The sequence below is a fragment of the Aythya ferina genome, assembly GCF_964211825.1.
Source record: "Aythya ferina genome assembly, chromosome: 8".
In the NCBI taxonomy this organism is placed as follows: Eukaryota; Metazoa; Chordata; class Aves; order Anseriformes; family Anatidae; genus Aythya; species Aythya ferina.
Window position 1 is genome coordinate 14,102,672 of NC_140304.1, and position 18,541 is coordinate 14,121,212.

At 41.6% G+C, this 18,541-nt stretch overlaps 1 protein-coding gene across 14 annotated transcripts in view; it reads left to right on the forward strand.

The window, feature by feature from the left end:
- Positions 1–18,541, forward strand: part of RC3H1 (ring finger and CCCH-type domains 1) — a 62,105-nt gene that overhangs the window by 21,028 nt on the left and 22,536 nt on the right. For 13 of the 14 annotated variants that reach the window (XM_084526881.1, XM_084526885.1, XM_084526884.1 and 10 more), the window contains 8 exons: positions 1,759–2,126; positions 8,895–9,015; positions 10,336–10,575; positions 11,643–11,818; positions 12,726–12,926; positions 14,135–14,267; positions 16,234–16,352; positions 18,250–18,362. In XM_084526881.1, coding sequence (XP_084383007.1) covers positions 1,896–2,126; positions 8,895–9,015; positions 10,336–10,575; positions 11,643–11,818; positions 12,726–12,926; positions 14,135–14,267; positions 16,234–16,352; positions 18,250–18,362 — 1,334 coding nt within the window. In that variant the 5' untranslated portion in view covers positions 1,759–1,895. The remainder of the gene's footprint in view (positions 1–1,758; positions 2,127–8,894; positions 9,016–10,335; positions 10,576–11,642; positions 11,819–12,725; positions 12,927–14,134; positions 14,268–16,233; positions 16,353–18,249; positions 18,363–18,541) is intronic. The other variant, XM_084526891.1, reaches the window with a different exon arrangement.

Genomic DNA, 18,541 nt, shown 5'->3' on the forward strand with positions numbered 1-18,541 from the left:
AGGGTGCTGCCGAGGAAACGGACTTGCAGTGGGTACCTCGTTATATGGCTGTATGGTGCTGTGCATCTTGTGATGATATAGGTAGCCTCTTATTTTTATTAGCTTTAGAACTAAGCTTTGGATGTGCTGTTGAAACACGGCTAAAAGCTTAACTAGTGACTGTTCATTGTTTGCCTTGGCAAAATGATGTTAACTGAACAACATCGCGCTGCACTCTGGAACAAAAGCCTGGGGCTTTTCAGCCTGTTTTAGCATCCCATTTTTGTTGCTGTTTTAAAATGCTTTGATTCTTAATTATGCAATTCTAACTTGAAGTTTCTCTTGGCCTTTACTTGGTGTTGAGATTTTTCTTGTTTTCACGTTTTTCTCCTTTTTGTTATAGCTAAGATTTGGTGAAAGGTTGCTGGCTTTGCTTCTGTTTAAACAGATTATAGCAAGCGAGTGCTCTCTCCTTGGTGTAAAGCCTAAGCCAATGCGGTGTGGGAAAGTGAGAGATGGAGAAAAACCTGGCACTAATTCTGTGTTACCTGAGCTGGTTTTTGCTGACTTCACAGGTTATAGAGAGCGGGACAGACACTGAGTTTGTTCATTATTGATTTTGCTTCTGATAATGATTCTATTCACATCAATTCATGTCTCCTGTGTGCTGTTTTTTAACGTTCATCGTGTGCATTAAGTAGTCTTGCATTTCTTTATCGTCCCAGAGAGGTGTCTTATCTTCCCACTCCCTCACAGGTAGTAACATTTGCTTCCTCTGTGTGTTGATACGAAAGTGGCAAATAACAGACTGCCTCCGGGTTCTCGTCTGTTATGGTGTTTGTGTCATCTGTCAATGCATTAGAGAAAATTTGACTTTCTCTGCCTATAAAATCTCTAGATAGGGAATTAATGATATAAATCAGGCTTAGAAAGGGTTTTCTTGAGAGACAGTTCTTGCTCTTAGAGTCAGAAATGACTTGTGGAAGTTCTTCCTTCTTTTGAGGAACGGCGCTGCTTGGTGGACAGGCTGAGGGCAAGTTTGAAGTGCTGACTTACACCCCGTAACACGTGGGGATTCCCAGGATAATTGAGATGTGCCCAGATAAGTCCCTGTGGCATAACGCAGGTCTATGGGAATCCGCTTGATCCTGGGACTGGTGCTGTAGTAGCAGCAGAGGGGTGTTACCTGGCACTGTGTGTGAGCTGTGCTGATGCAGGTGGTATGTGGCTGCACCCCAGCCATTCACCCCGCACTGCTGAGGCTGTGGCAGCCCAGATGTGTCTGCAGAGTCACTGTGTGCCAGCCTGGAGCCCCTGAAGGCGGGGGAAACTTGCTCGTGATACGGGTTTTGGATGAAGCCTTGTCAAAGTAAAATTTTAATCAATACTTTAAATAAATAAATATTGTTTTAGTAGAATCAGTACAATAATGCTTTTAAAAATGTCTTGTTTTGTTTCAAATCTAGTTGATGCTAATTAGCTTGCCTGTAAAGAAGAAAACATTAAAATGGAAAATTAATCCAGCCTCATAACTTCAGGTGGATACCTACCTTGCTTTTTTTTTTTTTTTAAGGATGCCTAACAGCAGAAACAGTTCTAAGTGGCTTTTCCAGTGCCATAGAGTAGCTGGAATTAAAACAGGTTGTGACTCAGTCTATTTAATGTTAGAACTACCCTCCTAGCTGAGCTATACGTCTGTGAGTGGCGTTTGCATAGCACAAAGGATTTGAAATGCCTGTTCCAGCAGAGAATGCTAACTGTGTTTCTCTTCTCTTTTAGGTTATGTTTCACACTATGTGCTGACCGTCTGTACTTACAGAAGATATTTAAAAACAAACAGACTTTTTTTTCAAAGATTTTGATTCCAGTGGAATCTGTGCTTTAGATTTTTGTCCTGTCAATTAACTCCTGAAGCAATGCCTGTACAAGCTCCACAATGGACAGATTTTCTCTCCTGCCCAATTTGCACACAGACTTTCGACGAAACGATCCGAAAGCCCATCAGCTTGGGTTGCGGCCACACTGTCTGCAAGATGTGCCTCAACAAGCTCCACCGGAAGGCGTGCCCCTTTGACCAGACCACTATCAACACCGACATTGAACTCCTTCCTGTGAACTCGGCCTTGCTGCAGCTAGTGGGTGCTCAGGTAGCAATGCTTTTTTTTTTTTTTTTTTTTTTTTATCTCTTTCTGTGTTGTCCTCCAAAAGGAAAGGAGTAAAAAGACTCATGAATAAAGAATGTTACAGTGTAGAAGAGACATCTACATTTCTGTAGGCTGACTGTGGTGATTATAGGTTTTAGATCTCTGACCTGCTCTAGTGGAACAGCAGGTCAGATCTTGCTTCTACTGGTCACTGACTGATTTGGTGTTAGGTTTGTCGACAGCTCACAACTACACTAAATCAAAAGGGCTGGTTCTGTTTCCTTCCTTCTTCTCTAAGGTGTGACCATCTGTGCTCTGCTGAAAGCACGAGATAGATAACTTTGTGAGCTGATGTTAATCTAAACCCCCTCAGGAGAATGGGAGAGCCTGCCCCTTTCTGCTGGCAGGGGTGCACTGAGGCCAGCTGAAGGATGTTCTGACCAGAATGAGTACTCCACTGGTGCTACTGGCAGCCTAGGGAGAGGGGCCAGGGGAAAGAAGGACTGTCCTGTTCAGTTGCAGCACAGGCTTAAATTGATATAAGCGTATCGTGGTTAGAGCATCAGCAGTTTCTTGCAGCCCATACCTCCCAAGGCTGGACAGGGTCATGATCTTGGGGAGAGAAGGGATGATTGTGTCAAACTTACGGGTAAGAAGCAGAAATGTAGAAGGAATGCAGTTCCCTTGAAGTGGCCGTTGTTTTCCCATTTCCTGCTTCCCTGTCTGGGTTCAGCAGAGTTTCAGCAGAAAGTTCAGGGAAATGTGTAGGTCAGGGAAAAGAGATAACCTGTGTTGTGGAAAAACTGTAAAAGGAGAATGTGTTCTTAAGATATTTTTCACAAGGTACTATGACAAAGATCCAGGTGTGGTTTTACGACTTCCTTTTTTGTTCTGTGTTTTTGTTTATCAAGGAATGCTTATTTCTCTTCTTCATGCGGTGTATTGGTATGGAACTTGTATCAGAAGATTTAAAATTGCCTTGTGTTTCTGGCTGTACTGGTGATTCATCCTGCTCTGCAGGAGAGGGTAATGAGCTTCTGTGCTTCCATTTCTGTAATGTGCATATGCTGCCACCCTTGAAGGGCTTCCAAGCAGTGTGAGATCTGTGGGTGATGCCATAAATATTACCATTCTCTTCTTCCCCTCTTGCTCCTTTGTATCTTTCTTCCTTCCTCTTTGGAGTTTCTAGAGTAGTTCCGACTATAGCCAAATGTCCACATTTATGATAAAGGTCTTTGCTTCTGCATTTGTTTGGTGGTTTTGTGTACCTTTGTTATACTTTGTCTATGTAGGAAGCTATGGGATAGCTTAAATTAGAATTTCCACAAAAAGAAGATCCTGTGGAATGAGATGGAAAATCACCCAGCCCCTGTTACAATTAATTGTGAGTTTTATTCTGGTTTTGCTAGTTAGCTAGTCAGAACTTCCTCATCTGTATGTGTGAAGAAGGGTATGGCAGTGCTGTATGTGTCCTGAGAGCCCTCTGAGCTCTAGGTTCAGATTTTGACCTAATGGCATATTTTTTTGTGCTCCTTTTCATATCTTAAATTTTCCACAATCCAGATTCATAGAACCTTGTTTCATGGTGACCTTAAAACCTGCAAATGTCACCAAAAGAGACTGTACTCTCTTGCCTCTTGTTTGTCACCCATTCCTGCATGCATGCTTGCTCACTGCAGTGTGTGACGTGAGCAGTAATTGGTGGGCTTAGTGGGGCTTTTATTTCTGTCCCCACGTTCCCCTTAAGAGAAACTTGTACACACACACACCCTCAGCTCTCCTAGTTTCAGTGAGCATGTTGCAGTGCTGTGAATGAAATTAGCATTCAGTGTAAGTCACCATCCTTTCTCCTCTTCTCCTTCCCTTCCTGGCACCTCTTGCAGTGTTTACCAGACTCTGGAGTACTAGAGCATAATTAGACTGCTCTGCTGGGAAGGACAGGGAAACAGTGGCTTTTTTCCTCGAGTCTCTTTAAGAATGGCCAGGCTTGACATCTTTTGCAGAGGAAGGCTTCGCTGATGGACAAAAAAACAGTGCTGCAGAGAAACTATACCAACTTTGAGCTCTGTCTCATGAAGAAGATGGGCTCTCTTTGGTACACATCAACAAAAACGATCTGAGAGCAGCAAGCCAGAGCACGAAACAAGCAGTATCATCAATTTCCGTAACAAAACAAAGCCCACGTTATTGTTCCACTTCTTGTCTTAGTTTCAGGAGGTTGTGTGTGTCTTTAAACTCCCCTAATCTCCAACAAACCCGTGTGTACCTTAACCTGAGTCCGTAGAGACCTGTAATGCTTTATTTTTAAATGATGAATCCCAAAAAGCGGGCTTCCTTTTAGATGGAAATACAGTAGAACACAATTATAGCTTTTATCCGGGGGAGAAAAGAACAGTTTGTTCTTCTCCCTTTGGGGAGGTTTCTGAAAAGTTCACACGTTTATAAGTGTTGTGTGCTTTTTGCTGGAGGCAGAGGAGGAGAACAGGCAGTTCATGAAACAAATCTCTTCTGCTGTGACTGGCAGCATCGACAGGATTCCAGGGCAAGTCACATCGGCTGGCTTTCACACAGAGCCACAGGGTGAAGCAAGCAGGACTGTATTTCTGCAGAAAATGTGCTGAACTTGTAACACAGGCACCTGAGGAGCAGTAACCTATTTTCTTAATAAGAGCATTATCTTTGTGAAGGTTTCGTTGCTCTCGTGGTGAAGAGTGTTGGTTTCCTGCTTGAATTATTGTCTGCTCATGAATTTTCCCTCTTCCCACCCCTTTCCAAGGAGTAAAATTGTTTCCCAATTTAAAACCATACTTGATACGAAAACTGTTGCAGAGTTTCAAATTTCTGCTTCCCTGCCATAGTGTGGGGCACACCGAGCATGGACACAGGGTCTGTTCAGTGGGATTGTAGCTGGGCAGTTTGGCACGCACGTAGATAGGATCAGCCTCTGAAGGCCAGGGGAGAAGGGCTTGGAAGGAGTGGGTGAGAGTTGTTATTCCTGGGAGGGCTGGAGCTAGCTGAGCACTTCAGAGAGAGCTAAGAACAGTGTGAGGGAAGGGAGGCACAGTGCCTCTAATACAAATCAGAAAGGCTTTATTAGATCATCCCTGGGATAGCTTGCTTTTTAAACTTCTTAGGTAGAGGAAAAAAATCCCTTAAGCCAATTTCTAAGGGAACGAGGTTTTGCATGTTAACTATTCAAGCATCCCTGTATTACTCACGGTACGTAAATATTTTAAACATGACCAGGGCAGTGTTTTGAAGGTGCTAGTCATGGACCTGTCATCTAATCTCTTCCCTCCTGTTTTCTGCGGCACCTGAAACTGCATTGTGTGCACTCCAAACAGGTGACATCAAGTGGCAGTAATTCCTGTGGTGGTTTAATTTCTTCCGTAGTTTCCTGTGGACATGATAAATGCAATTCCAGGCAGCAGGCAGCGGAATCATGTGCACAATGAGAGAACATGCTGAGTGATCTTAACTCATAGCCCTTTGAAAAGGGGAAGACTGCGGCTGCAAAGCTTGAATTACCACTTGGTGATGTGGTGGTGTAGCTTCTGGTGAAGCGAGCGCCATGACAGGAATTTTCTGTGAAGAAGTTATCCTTGGTGAAGGCTCCTTCAGGAACTGGGCAGTGGGCTGTGGCCTTGGTTTGTTTTTTTTTTGGTTGTTTCTTAGCAGGAAACAAGACATCCATCCGTGGGGATGGAGGATGGTGCATTAGCATTCTTTTCTGCCCCCCCCCCCCCCCCCCTCGCACCGTGCAACCTGCCTCGTCCTGCAGCCACGCTGATGGGCAGCATTCCACTGCGCGGTACCTGCCCCTGTCACTCAGGCAGATGTGCACAGAATGAGCAAGGCTTAAATAAAGCATCTGAGGTTATTTTTCTGGTCTTGTTCGAGCCTCCCTTGGGAGGCATTCGTTGTGTTATGTAAATGTACTTGCAGTGAAAACTAAAACTGTGAAGGGTGTGGTGTCTGAGAAAATGGAATATTGAATGAGGATGAAAATCATGAACTCATTCTGCGGGGCATCTATTTTGAGGTTCTCAAGAGGCATTGTAAACAGACATGCCGGACACTTTGGTCATGCTCTCAGAGATATTTTGAGAAGGGGAAGTGAAAATGCTTTGAACTTGAATGATTTCTCACTTGTCCCCCAGCGATTGTTTGATAGAGCCAACATTAAAATACAGCTCTTATGTGACTTTTGTGAATCATGGCTTTTTTGTTCTTATTTTTTTTTTTTTTTCTTGGTCAGTGCTGTTCCCCTAATCTGAAATAGTAGGGGGGGAAGCCTTGGAACTGTGTATAGTAGTACCAGCAAAAGGATAAATTACTCATAAGCTTTTCTGGGAGTTATTTCATCCTCAGTGGTGTGATCCATGTGGGGAGAAATGTATTCTCTTCTGAAGGCTCCTGAAGCCACAAAATAAGCCTCTTGTGTTATCATTCCATGTGACGCTTGCTTCAGCTTAAGATGGAAGTTAAATCTCTGTCGAGCTGTTGTTTTACCAGAAGTACAGCTGTGCAGGACCTTCGGATTTTATGTTAAAGCTTCCCTTGCAAAGAGGAGAAAAGGGACTGAAATGCAAAGGCACAGTGTTGAATAGTTTCTTCAACTCTTGGCAGTTTTCCTGTGCCAGCTTTTTCCTGGGCCAGGGGAGGCTTTCTGTGAGCTGGCCAGACAGCCTGTGTGCTGCCAGCTGTGTTGTGCTGTGTCCGGCATTCCAGGCCACTGCCGTGAATGCACACTAACCCAGCACTGATTCCAGACAGAAATCCCAGGCTGAGTGCTGCTTCCTGCCCTGTCTGCTCCCAGCCCGCTCTGTCTGCTGCCTGTCGTGGTGCTGTGCTTGCATTTCAAGTCGGTGCTGTTGGCGGACTGCACGCTTGCAGGAGCAAGAGGGAATTTCCCCCAAATACATTACAGCTGGAGATAGGGCAGAGACTGCGCAGTGCCTGTCTCGGCACAAATGCATGAGATGCACACTGTGGGATCAGTGAGCCAGTTGTGCTGGTAGGACTTCCCAGACAGCAGCCTGGGAAAATGGCAGTGGCTTTGAAAAGGAGGTGGGGTGTTCTGTTAGCATGGAAGGGAATGCCAGAGTGTTAATTAATGCCTGGTGCCCAAGTCACAAGAAGCCAGCAGGGCTGAGGTTGGTGTTGGTGAAACAGTTACACTTCACCTCTGTAAGATCGGGCTACAAAAATCTACTTTTGCGAAATCTTTCTTGTTTAGAAACAGGAAAACAAATCCCTCATAAGTTAACTGTAGTCTGTGGAAAGCATCCAGGCTACCCTTCCTGTCTTGGTGTGATTAAACTCATGTTTTCCCCTGTAGGAGGAGTAAAAGTGTCTGATCCAGGCTGTTTTGATTATCTTGTTTCTGGAGTGGTATCAACTCTTGTAATTGTTGCAGCTTATGTTTTGCACTGGGAGGCTTTTTTTGTTGCTGACTTTCAAAGCAGGAGTTATGCAAGTAGTAACCCTGCTTTCTCTGAGGCCTGTCAGAATGAGAATTTCCCCCCAACTCAGCATGTAGGCCTGTAGAAGCGTGATCATGTCACTGGAACATGATTTCTGTTAAAATTAATAGGAAAACTCCTGTCCACGGTTGTGGTGAGGTACGTTTATATCAGTTCACGGCTTCTATTCACTGCTGCCATTGTAATGTTACTCTTGACATGGCTGGGGTACTTATGTGTGAAGGTTAACGGGTCCGTAGCAGTCTGCAGCTCAAGCATTGAAGACTTGTGCTTCCAGGTTGAGGCTCGGGTGAGCAGCTGCATAGGATTAGCATTATGTTGTAGTGATTGACTTGGAAATGGTGGAAGTCAGTCTGAGATCTATTTGCACTTCAGTAGCATACGCAAAAAGTGCCTGTGTTTAGTCTTCTGAAAAATTCCTGTTCTTTATGCTACCCTGTAGTTGTTGAGTTGATTGCTGAGTAGTAGTGTTTGTCTACGGTGCTGTGCTGCACCCCCAGATTTGTTAAAGCTGTAGGAATTGAAATTGGAGGAGGAAAAAAAAACACCTGCAGGGGGTGGGATTCAACATCCCTTCAAAAATGATTGTTTTCTGGTGAATGCCTGGATGAAGGAATAAATGCCATAGCCAAAACATAATAAAAATAAAATCAAGCCTGTAACTGTCCTGTGCTGCCAGATTGGTACCTGCAGTTTGTATTCCTTCGTACTATGCAGGGTAACGTGGTCTTTTTGCTTGCTTGACTGGGCCTGGGCAGAATACACTGCAAGGGTGGCCTAGTGCATCTGCTGCTTGGTATTTCTCCCACCTACACAGCTCAGATCACTTAGCCCTGGATGGTATCAGAGCTGTGAGGCCCTAGCTGTGAATCTGCATGTTCTTGCAAGCTAGAGTTTGTCTGATCTGTTCTATATTTGGTCAGCCAGCTCTGGAGATGTCTCAATATTCATGTGACTTTAACAAAAATTTATAGTAGCAAAGAATGCTAAGTTTCTCATGCTAATATATCTCTTGTTATGCTTCTATTTCCTGTCAGCCACTAAATAAAAAGTCTGATACAACCATAAATTTTCTGCCTAGTTTAATCTTCCGTTTAACTGATAGTTTTTTTTGCCATTTGTTCACTAAACAAGCTGGAAAAAAATGCTTACTAATGTAGAAAAACACTGAGAAGAAGAACAAAACAGGAAATGCTTGATATTAACTAGTTTCATGTGGCATTTGTAAGTATGACTGCCTGTTATTTATGCATATTTGTCATAAACGTACGTCATCTCTTCTCAGGTTCCTGAGCAGCAGCCAATTACTTTATGTAGTGGAGCTGAAGATACCAAGCATTATGAGGAGGGCAAGAAATGTGTGGAAGAATTAGCATTGTACCTCAAACCACTCAGCAGCGCAAGAGGTAATTCCTACATGGTTTCCTTTCAAAATGAAATATGGAAACACGTAACGTGCATAGCAAACTGTCCAAATGACTAGTTAGTCTATTAGGGGAAAAATTGATACAGATCTAGTTTAAAAATGACTGGTGGTTGAAAACACTTTCCTAGGCATTAGGGTTATGTCTTCACTTGGGGGAAAATAAATTCTAAGTCCTTAAGTCAAAAATAACGCCTAGAAAATGCTGAGGCACATTTGGCCATGGTACAGTAAGTTGAGACAAACTTAGTTGAATTCACCTCAGTAAACTAGATAAAGCTAAAAATCATGGTTTGACTTCTGCTTTGCTTTGAGATAACTGTAGTGCAGCATGTTTGTAGCAGAAGAATCAACTGAAACAAGAGAACTACTGGATATAGGACCTACAAGAGAAACAAGTAATACTTTGATATATAAGATTATATACAAGTGCAGGATTGTCTGAGTAATTCTAAAGTAACAAAATTGAACTGAGTTCCAGAGTATGTATTTTACCTACCTTGCGTATGGTGGACTTGGAAAACCTGCCAACCCTTCCTAGATGTAGAAGCCAATGAAATAGGAGAGGTGAGCAATATGGGTGTCAGGTTTCCAAAACTAGACTTTTACAAAAAGTTCTCTCAAGCTTTTCTAACTTGTACAGCACAACAGTAGTACCGTAACCACTCTTGAGTAGTAGTGCCCTAATGAACATGGCCCGTGCTGCAGAACAAGCTCAGCGAGGTAGCTCTGTGTCTGGTAACTTGTTTCTTACCCTGCTCTCAGTGGTTCCCAGAACATCTGTGAATGTATTTGTTCACGTGAGCTCAAAAGTGTTTGGGTCATACCAGTTTAGTTTGGGTAGGTCAAAGCAGCATCGATCTCAAATATAGGTAAGATACTCTATGTCTGAAAATGGACAGGTGGTTAAAGAAGACAGTGATCCCTGAAGCCCACAAATAAGGGAAGGGCTACAGCATGATCCTGTCCTTGAGGAGACACCTGAGAATCCATCGGGGAAGGTTCAGAGCAGACTTCCTACATGGGGGGAGAATTTGTAACGTCTTAGACAGCCAAAGCAGTCACAGAGACAAAAACATCAATCTGTGGGAAGGCTGACTGCATGGAGCTGTCAGCTTGTAATGCTGGGTGAAACAAACTGACAAAAACGAAGTGATGATATCCCTTCTCTGAGGTGTTCTGTTTAACAAGTGGACATCAGGAGAACTAGTTTTGCATTTCTCCAGCACGGCAGCTGAAGGCTGGCACAAGAGGAGGAGTTAAGAGGTAGCTGATATTTTTTCTGCTTTGTTTTATTTTGAAGGTGTGGGTCTTAACAGTACTACTCAGAGCGTTCTAAGTCGTCCTATGCAAAGGAAACTTGTGACACTAGTTCACTGCCAGCTAGTGGAGGAAGAAGGACGGATCAGAGCTATGCGTGCTGCACGGTCACTTGGTGAAAGAACAGTCACAGAGCTCATTCTTCAGCATCAAAATCCTCAGCAACTTTCTTCTAACCTTTGGGCTGCAGTGAGAGCCAGGGGGTGCCAGTTTCTTGGCCCAGGTAGGTAACACACATGTAGTACTGCTTGTGTACTAGAAGCAATTCAGAATTAGGAAGGACTAAGAAATGGACATCCTTGTGACTGAAATTGTCCGAGTGATTTTTATTGGGCACTGGCCTGATTTTATAATAGTAGGTCTTCAGAATTAATGATATAGCTATTAGGATGTTGTCATGGACTTTACGCTTTTTTAATGCTTTTGCAAATCTGTAAAATTCTGACTGCTCTGTGTTCTTTTGTTCTTGTGATAAAATAAAATAGAAAATAGTCTCTCAGCTGTCCTTTGGAGAGGCAAGACCCTTCTAGAGTTGTGTAGAAGAGATCTGGTACCCATAGGGTATGGGTGTGTCAAGTGTTTTTTTCTTTTTTTTTTTTTTTTTTTTTTTTTTTTTTAAGTTACGTATTTAGAAATCTAAATTCTTTTCCATAGAACACTAAATCAAATTTGCTTTAAAAAAAAAAAAAGTCTGGTTACTGAACATGTAGAGTTAACTTTCTGAGTACCAACAAAAAAGAATGCTGTGAAATAGGAAGCCAGTTGCTTAAAACAGAAGTGTTTGTTGTTTTTTTTTTACCACTGAAATAGATAAAGGAAGAGTAACCTTGGGATGCTAACTTCTGCACTGCTGCAAGGATCAAAGAGGCTTGTTATCTAGTCAAATACTTAGTGGTACATCGCCTAATATGTTTGTGGGGACACTAATTACTTTTACCTGCCCAGGAAGCAGCCTTGTTGTGCCTCAGTATGGCAGCATTCTGTGCTGGGAAAGGTGTGGGGATAATGCACTTCAAAAACTTATACTAGAACAGAGATACAGACAGGAATGAAGAAGTCTTCCTATCATCTGATACCCAAAAGAGAATAAAGCAAAAAAAAAAAAAAAAAAAAAAAAAAAAGTAATAATAATAAAAGAAAATATTTCTGCAGTCACAGTCTGGTAATCTGGAAGTACACGTGTGTGGCTTGTACCTGGTCTCCCACCCTTACTTGTAGGGAAACATGAAACAATGCTGATATCTTCCTTGGTCTTCTCTCATCTTTCTCTTCTCATTGTTTTCCCTCCAGCCATGCAAGAGGAGGCTTTAAAGCTGGTTCTGCTAGCTCTGGAAGATGGATCTGCGTTGTCACGGAAGGTCTTGGTTCTCTTTGTGGTTCAGAGACTGGAGCCACGATTTCCTCAGGCTTCTAAAACTAGCATTGGGCACGTTGTCCAGCTTCTTTACAGAGCCTCATGCTTCAAGGTATGAAGAAGATCCTGCCTGGAGACTTCATAATGCAGGGAAATATTTCTTTATATAGCAAAAAGACGTCTCAATTTAAAATTCATTTCATTTAAACGTACAAAAATGTGTACAAATGCACATTTTTGTTCTTCATTTTCAGTTTTCGTTGTCCTGTACTATTGATTCTGTCTAAAAATATGTATGGTTATAAGAAGTATTCCTAGTCAAGTCCGGAATGTGTTTAGAGAGTTCTTTCTCCTACATCTGTGGTGGCAGTGTAGGCTGAAATTGGAAGTTTAAGCTGTAAATCTAAGTTCGGGTGTTGTCCAGGCTTAATGGATGCACAGTAACAAAACCTGTATGTAAGTCGGTGTGGCTTATCTTCTTAGAGTCTTAAAGCTGGAAAATCTCCAGTTCTGTTAATTGAATGGTGATATGGATAGAAAGAAATGCAAGGCACTGGAGTACCAGAATTGTAATAAAGTGAATTTAAGCTGTTTATAGTGCTTTACACTATTTAATGGTCCATTCCTAGGTGCTCTACTTTAATGTCTTTCACTCTTGTTAAATTAGAAAAATGCTTTGTTGCTGGTACTGATACCCTAAAACAAAAATGTGCACTACAAACAAAATACCCTGGTTTGAGAAGTAAAGTCTAGAGGCTGTCAAGTTGTTTATGAAGTCTGATACTGCCACCAATGTTTGGGTCAGATTCTGAGTAAACTATATTTGATATTAACCGCAACCACCGAGAAGTGGACAAGTGTTATTTTAGTAGGAACCACTAGTGGTGGTGGCTGCAGACTATCGTAGTTCGGTTTCATTTGGGAGGAAGAATTTACTTGCTGGCTAACAATTTCTCTTGCCTTGGACTTTACATCTTCTTACCCTGTTTAATTGTATTTGGCTTGTTTCTCCCCGCTAGGTGACAAAGCGTGATGAGGATTCCTCCCTGATGCAATTGAAGGAGGAATTTCGGACTTACGAAGCTCTGAGAAGGGAACACGATTCCCAGATTGTTCAAATTGCTATGGAAGCAGGTTTACGCATTGCACCAGATCAGTGGTCCTCCCTGTTATACGGAGACCAATCTCACAAATCCCACATGCAGTCTATCATTGATAAGGTAAAGCCACCTAAGACCAGCCTACTTTATCTTCCTTGCAACTGTTTTAGGTTTATATGCTTATAATTTGAATGCTTGATATATACACGCGTTGTACCCAGGTGTACTCACCCATTAATCATTTGCTATATTATTTCAAAACCTGTTATGGCTTGAATAATTACAGCTGTAACCTAGTGAATCTTGCTCCCTCTGCCATCTTGCTATCTCTTTCTTCTTTACCTCTGTCAGCAGGTGAGAAGCCACAGGGGTTAGCTGCACCGGGGCTAGCTGGGAGGTGTCCTTTGTGAACATATGATAACTGTGAACGTGGCAGGAGAGGTTAATGGTTCACATTTTCAGGCAGGGAGCTAGCCAATAAGTTGGAAGAAGATCGGTCTCCTAGTCTGTACGTGAATGAAATAAGAGATGTTGAAACATGTTTCTTAATACAATGACTTGGCATTTGGAAATGCTCATACCTCTTTTTGGTTAGAGGGAACATTTGTCCTGTGTTCCCTAAAACGTTTAAAACGTTCCCTAAACGTTTAAATTAGGGGATTTCCCCTAAGATGTTAGGCAACACATAAAAGTGCCTAAATTAGCTGGGAAGAACTGAACTGTAATGCTTTGAACAGTTACAAAAGCTGTGAAATGATCGCTTTGGGTTGCCATTCAGGAGGATTGGCTCCAAGGACTGCTACGTATTGATGTATTTGCCCACATTTTCAGGTGTTCTGACAGAGGACATATGAAGGCTCTAGGTAGAGTTACAATATTTTTCAATACTTAACATGCGGGGATGCTAGTAATCTTTCTCCTTCTACCATCTTGCTCTTTACTGTCATCTGCATTTGGTGTAAACTAGGATGCAGTGCTGTTGGTTCAGGGATTGGAGATACCAGACTGTTCAGAAATCTTACTTAAATGTTCTCTAATATCTGCATTTCTTTCTGGGTGCCAGTACAACACAGAAAAGACAGGTTACATTGCTAGAAGTAACGCCAGCTTGTTTTGTCTATTTAGGACTGCGTTTCAATATCTAATGTCAAAAAAGGGTGTGTTCATAATACCATAGAAGGAATTTAATACAAGGTGCTGAAGTCAGCTTGTGTGAGTTAAAAAATAGTCCAGTTTTGTAAGGCAGCTCTGTGATCTTGTGGAGCAACCATTAGAAACGCTGAGGATTGCTTTGCCTGTAGAAAGTTAATTATTATAATTTTTTTAAGTTGCAGACCCCAGCCTCGTTTGCACAGAGTGTTCAGGAATTAACTATTGCTCTTCAGAGGACTGGAGATCCAGCTAACCTGAATCGTCTTCGACCTCACCTTGAGCTCCTGGCAAATATTGATCCCAGTCCAGGTCAGTCTAGATGTTTTGCAGGGCTGGGGGACCAAAAGAAACCACCACGTTTGGTTTAGCAAGAAGAGCCTTTAAAGTGTTAACGGTTTAAAAAATTGTTTCTCAAGTGGTAGGAGACATCTTCTGTAACTCAAACTTAAGATTCTCAAATGGTATTTATAACCAGCCTGGGAACAGCAGTGATTTGTGTGAGAAAACTATTTTGAAGCTAAAATAAATTCAAAAGAGTGTCAGGAATAATTTTACAACTTCTCAGAAGGTATCTTCTTTGTTTGACAGCACTAGGTGAGCATGAATGAGGATATTGGATACATACAATTCTGTGAGATTACATGGTGTGTGCCTCATATTAGGCAATTCTAACTGGAGAGACTGGCAGCAGTCTTACTCTTCTCCTTTTCCCTGTTTATTACACATGCTGCTGTTGGAAACCAGATTTGCAAAGCAACAGGATTATCATTAGAGCCCGTAATGCAAAGCCTTAGCTGCCAGTCTGAGTTTTTATCCTCTCCAGTTCTTTACCAGAGCAAATTTATTTACAAACTGGGGAGATTCCTTAAGAAAGGAATTACAGAAAAGACAGAAGCTGGGCAAGAATTGGTCTTAATGAGACAGGTGTGTTATGCTAAGGAATTTATTGTTTTCCTTGTTGATTTAGAATTCTGTAGAAGTGTGAACGATGGTCTGGGAAGGGGAAATTAAGCTGGAAAGAGCATAAAGGGTAAATAAAATCCAAGACGTTGACAGAAGAGAGATGGAAAGTGTTGGAAAAGTCAGTAGCAATACGAGTATGGACCCCCTGAGGGAGTAGGGATGGAAGGGATAGTGCTGTAGTTGAAGTTTTATACCCATTAATTTTTGTTAAAACCAAAACTAATCAAGTGTGTTAATGCCTAAACTGTGACATCAGGAGTCATAGTTCTTAGTTTCTGTCTGTTTAAGCAAATAAACTGACCTTTCAAATGAGGACCAGTTATGTGAGAAACAAAGTTTTCTCACAGTTGTACTTCACAGTTAAAGGCAAGGCAGTACTTTCTTCCCAAATCGTTCATATTGTAACTAGCCAGAGACAAAACAGTGCGTATTAGCAATTTGTTAGCCAAAGAGTGGTAAGGAAAGTGGAATCACTAATAGCCTTGCTGGAAGTTTCAGTAGGGAAGTCTGATTTTGAAGTCATTGCTCTGCTGTGCTATTGAGTTGCTTCCCTGCTGTTCTATAGGTACATTGCAGCTCCTCTGCAAGTGTCACGTACTTGTGAGCGGAACATAATTCTGTTAAAGATCTTGAAAGGCGCTTAGAGAAACACTTGGAGGTGCTGTGTATTGCAGCAGAGTGTGTCAGCACCCAGTGGGAGTGTCACCTGCTGGAACAGATTAAATGGTTAGACAAGTGTGTCAGTCAGCTAGATAGAGCAAGTACCCCTCTAGAATTAAGCCTGAAATTTATTTGCACTGCTTTGTGTTAGATGCTCTGCTGCATATACTAGCCTTGTGACATGTTTCCATGTGGGATACAACAATTTTGGTTGCTGTTCAGTGACTGCATGATCTAGGCAAGTGATGATGGCATTTATACAGAATAATCTTGCCTAATTTGTGAAGTGGGATTTTGAGACAGATTATCCATTACATGGAGATTTTGTACAAGGCATTTTCTCTGGAGGTCTTTGGAATATGAAAGCTCTTGTAAAAGGAGATTTGACATGGTAATAAATGGCTGATAGAGTGGCCCGTTTGATATTATGTGTGGTTCAATCTTGACTCTATACATACCTTTATTCATTACGTGGTACGTATCTCTGAATTAAAGTGCTTAATCCTTGTTCAATGACGTTTGTGAAGCTTTATCAGAAGCAACAAAAAAAATATGATATTGGTGGTTTCTTAGTAAACCTGGTTTTAGAAAATCCTTCTGACTTTCTTTTTCTTCCTATATATATATTCTCTGTTTCCTGTCGATGCTATAGATGCTCCACCTCCAACATGGGAACAACTGGAAAATGGACTGGTTGCCGTGAGGACGGTTGTTCATGGCTTAGTTGATTATATCCAGAATCACAGCAAGAAAGGAACGGATCAGCAACAGGTAAAAGCCAAATCATACAAGAAAAGCTTACTCGTAAATCTTATCTGGCTCTTTCTAATAGCAGATGTTTGTTAGTGCCACCTGGAGAGATTTGGTTTCACAGGGAGCAGGTTGAGAACGTTGCTACTCTTTCATATTTTAAAAAAAAAAAAAAAAAAAAAAAACATGGATTTGCACAGCTCACTAAGACGAAAAGAAAACAATCTGATCAAGCTACAAGAATAGGGATATGAATTAACACTCCTCATTAGAGGGTGGGGAGGAGGAGCTGGGGTGCCTCACACTGTGATCTGTGGGAATTTTCTTGTTTTTAATGACACATTTCAGCCAAGTCGCTCTGTTAATGAAAAGAATCTTACACCTGTATTTAATGGTGTATAAAGTTTAAAGATTTAGGAAGACTTCATGTGAAGGAACCATCTGGGTTTCTAAACCATTTTTTTGCTATTGTTTCAGAAATTGATGTTGCCAAATACATACTAGCTTATCTCACAATTACATCTTACCACATGTTCCTTTGATCTCATTTTGTTGTATAGCTAAGTTGATCTAAATGCTAGATGCTGCAGAAAGACAAAGCTGCTTGTCATATGTTCCCATTCCCTCTCTGTCTTGGCACTCAGCCTCCTGGAGAGCTGGTTCAGGGAGCTGAACAGGTAGAAAGATTCTCTTAGGACAAGGGGGAAGAAAAATCAAAGTAAATTATTTCAGCTCTTCTACCTTTTTGCATTCACTCAGATGTCTAATGAGCACAGTTACTGGCAAGAGGAAAGGCAGTAGGAATACACAAGTGGAAATCAGGGTGGGAAAAACAATGAAGGTTTTTGTTCTGGAGGGGCCATTGCCTAGATGTGGCATATGCTCGTAAAGGAACACACAACCTCCAGGTGGGAAGGGGGATGTATGCTGAGTTTGGGGCAGAGTTTTGCTGGCTAGCAACAGTGGCCAGCAGAGGGCTGTGCAGCTCACATACATTCTGCCTAAATCCTTTTTCACTGTAGTAGATAGCAAGAGAAAAAAAAAAAGAACAGTCTGCAGATGACTTCTTACAGATTTGCATCTTCTGGCTGAGTTTCTCACAAAGCAAGAGTCTACTTTTACAGACCTTTTCCTTGGTGAGAAGTCTGATATGGAATATTTCTGCCTCCAACTGATTTAATTTTGTGCATTTCAATAACTTCAAGATCACCTCAGGCCTTCTGTCAAAATTGATTTAAAGATTGGAAAACAGGCATACATGCAGATGGTGAGATTGCAGCGAGGCACTGTATATTTTTAAACTAACAGGAATCTATAAGACAGCCTATATCCTGATGATCTGTGTAGGAGTAAGACTGAATCCTCAACATTTATTACTAAAAATAATTATTAGAGGTAATCAAGAGACTTCTAGTCCGAAGGAGGACACAAAGTGTCTTGGTGAAGTTTATGTCTTAGAGATCAAAGGGATAATTCAGTGCTGTTTTTGAGCTAACAGAAAGCAATGGAAAAGTAACTGACCAAAGTGCGTTTATTTTCCGTCTACTACAAAGCCTGATCAATATTTGGCAATTTCTGATTAAGCATGGTATTATCTTTCTCCAGTCTGTATCAGTTTTGTTCACTGAACTGTTTCCAGAAACTTAAAACTATGTTCCAGTCAAGATCCAGGAATGAATAAACGAGTTTTAAAAGTGTGATAGTGCCTTAGTTGTCAAAACAACTATTCTTTTAATGTTCTGTTGAACAACCAAACATCAATACTGCTCCAGTTGCTTCACATTAGATACCCTTTGGAATGTTTAAATTGAAGGAATATTCAGCAGTTGTGCCTCTCTCTTAATAAAAGGATGTCTTCAGTTCTTGGTTAAGTGCTGTTACATCTGGTATATTCCTTGTGTTTTTTTAACCTTGCCAGCCTCCTCAGCACAGCAAGTACAAGACATACATGTGCCGAGACATGAAACAGAGAGGAGGATGCCCCCGAGGAGCCAGCTGCACCTTTGCACATTCACAGGAAGAGCTAGAAAAGTAAGTGTACAAATCATTTGCTTCGCCTTATCCTTAGGAGTTTTTTTTTTTTTTTTTAATCATATCTAGGAATGAGGAGAGGAAGCATTGCTTATCTATTACATTGGCAAGAAATAACATGAAAATTTTACAACAGTCACCTGTTAGGTTTTGGAGCTGTTTATTCTCAAATATGAAAT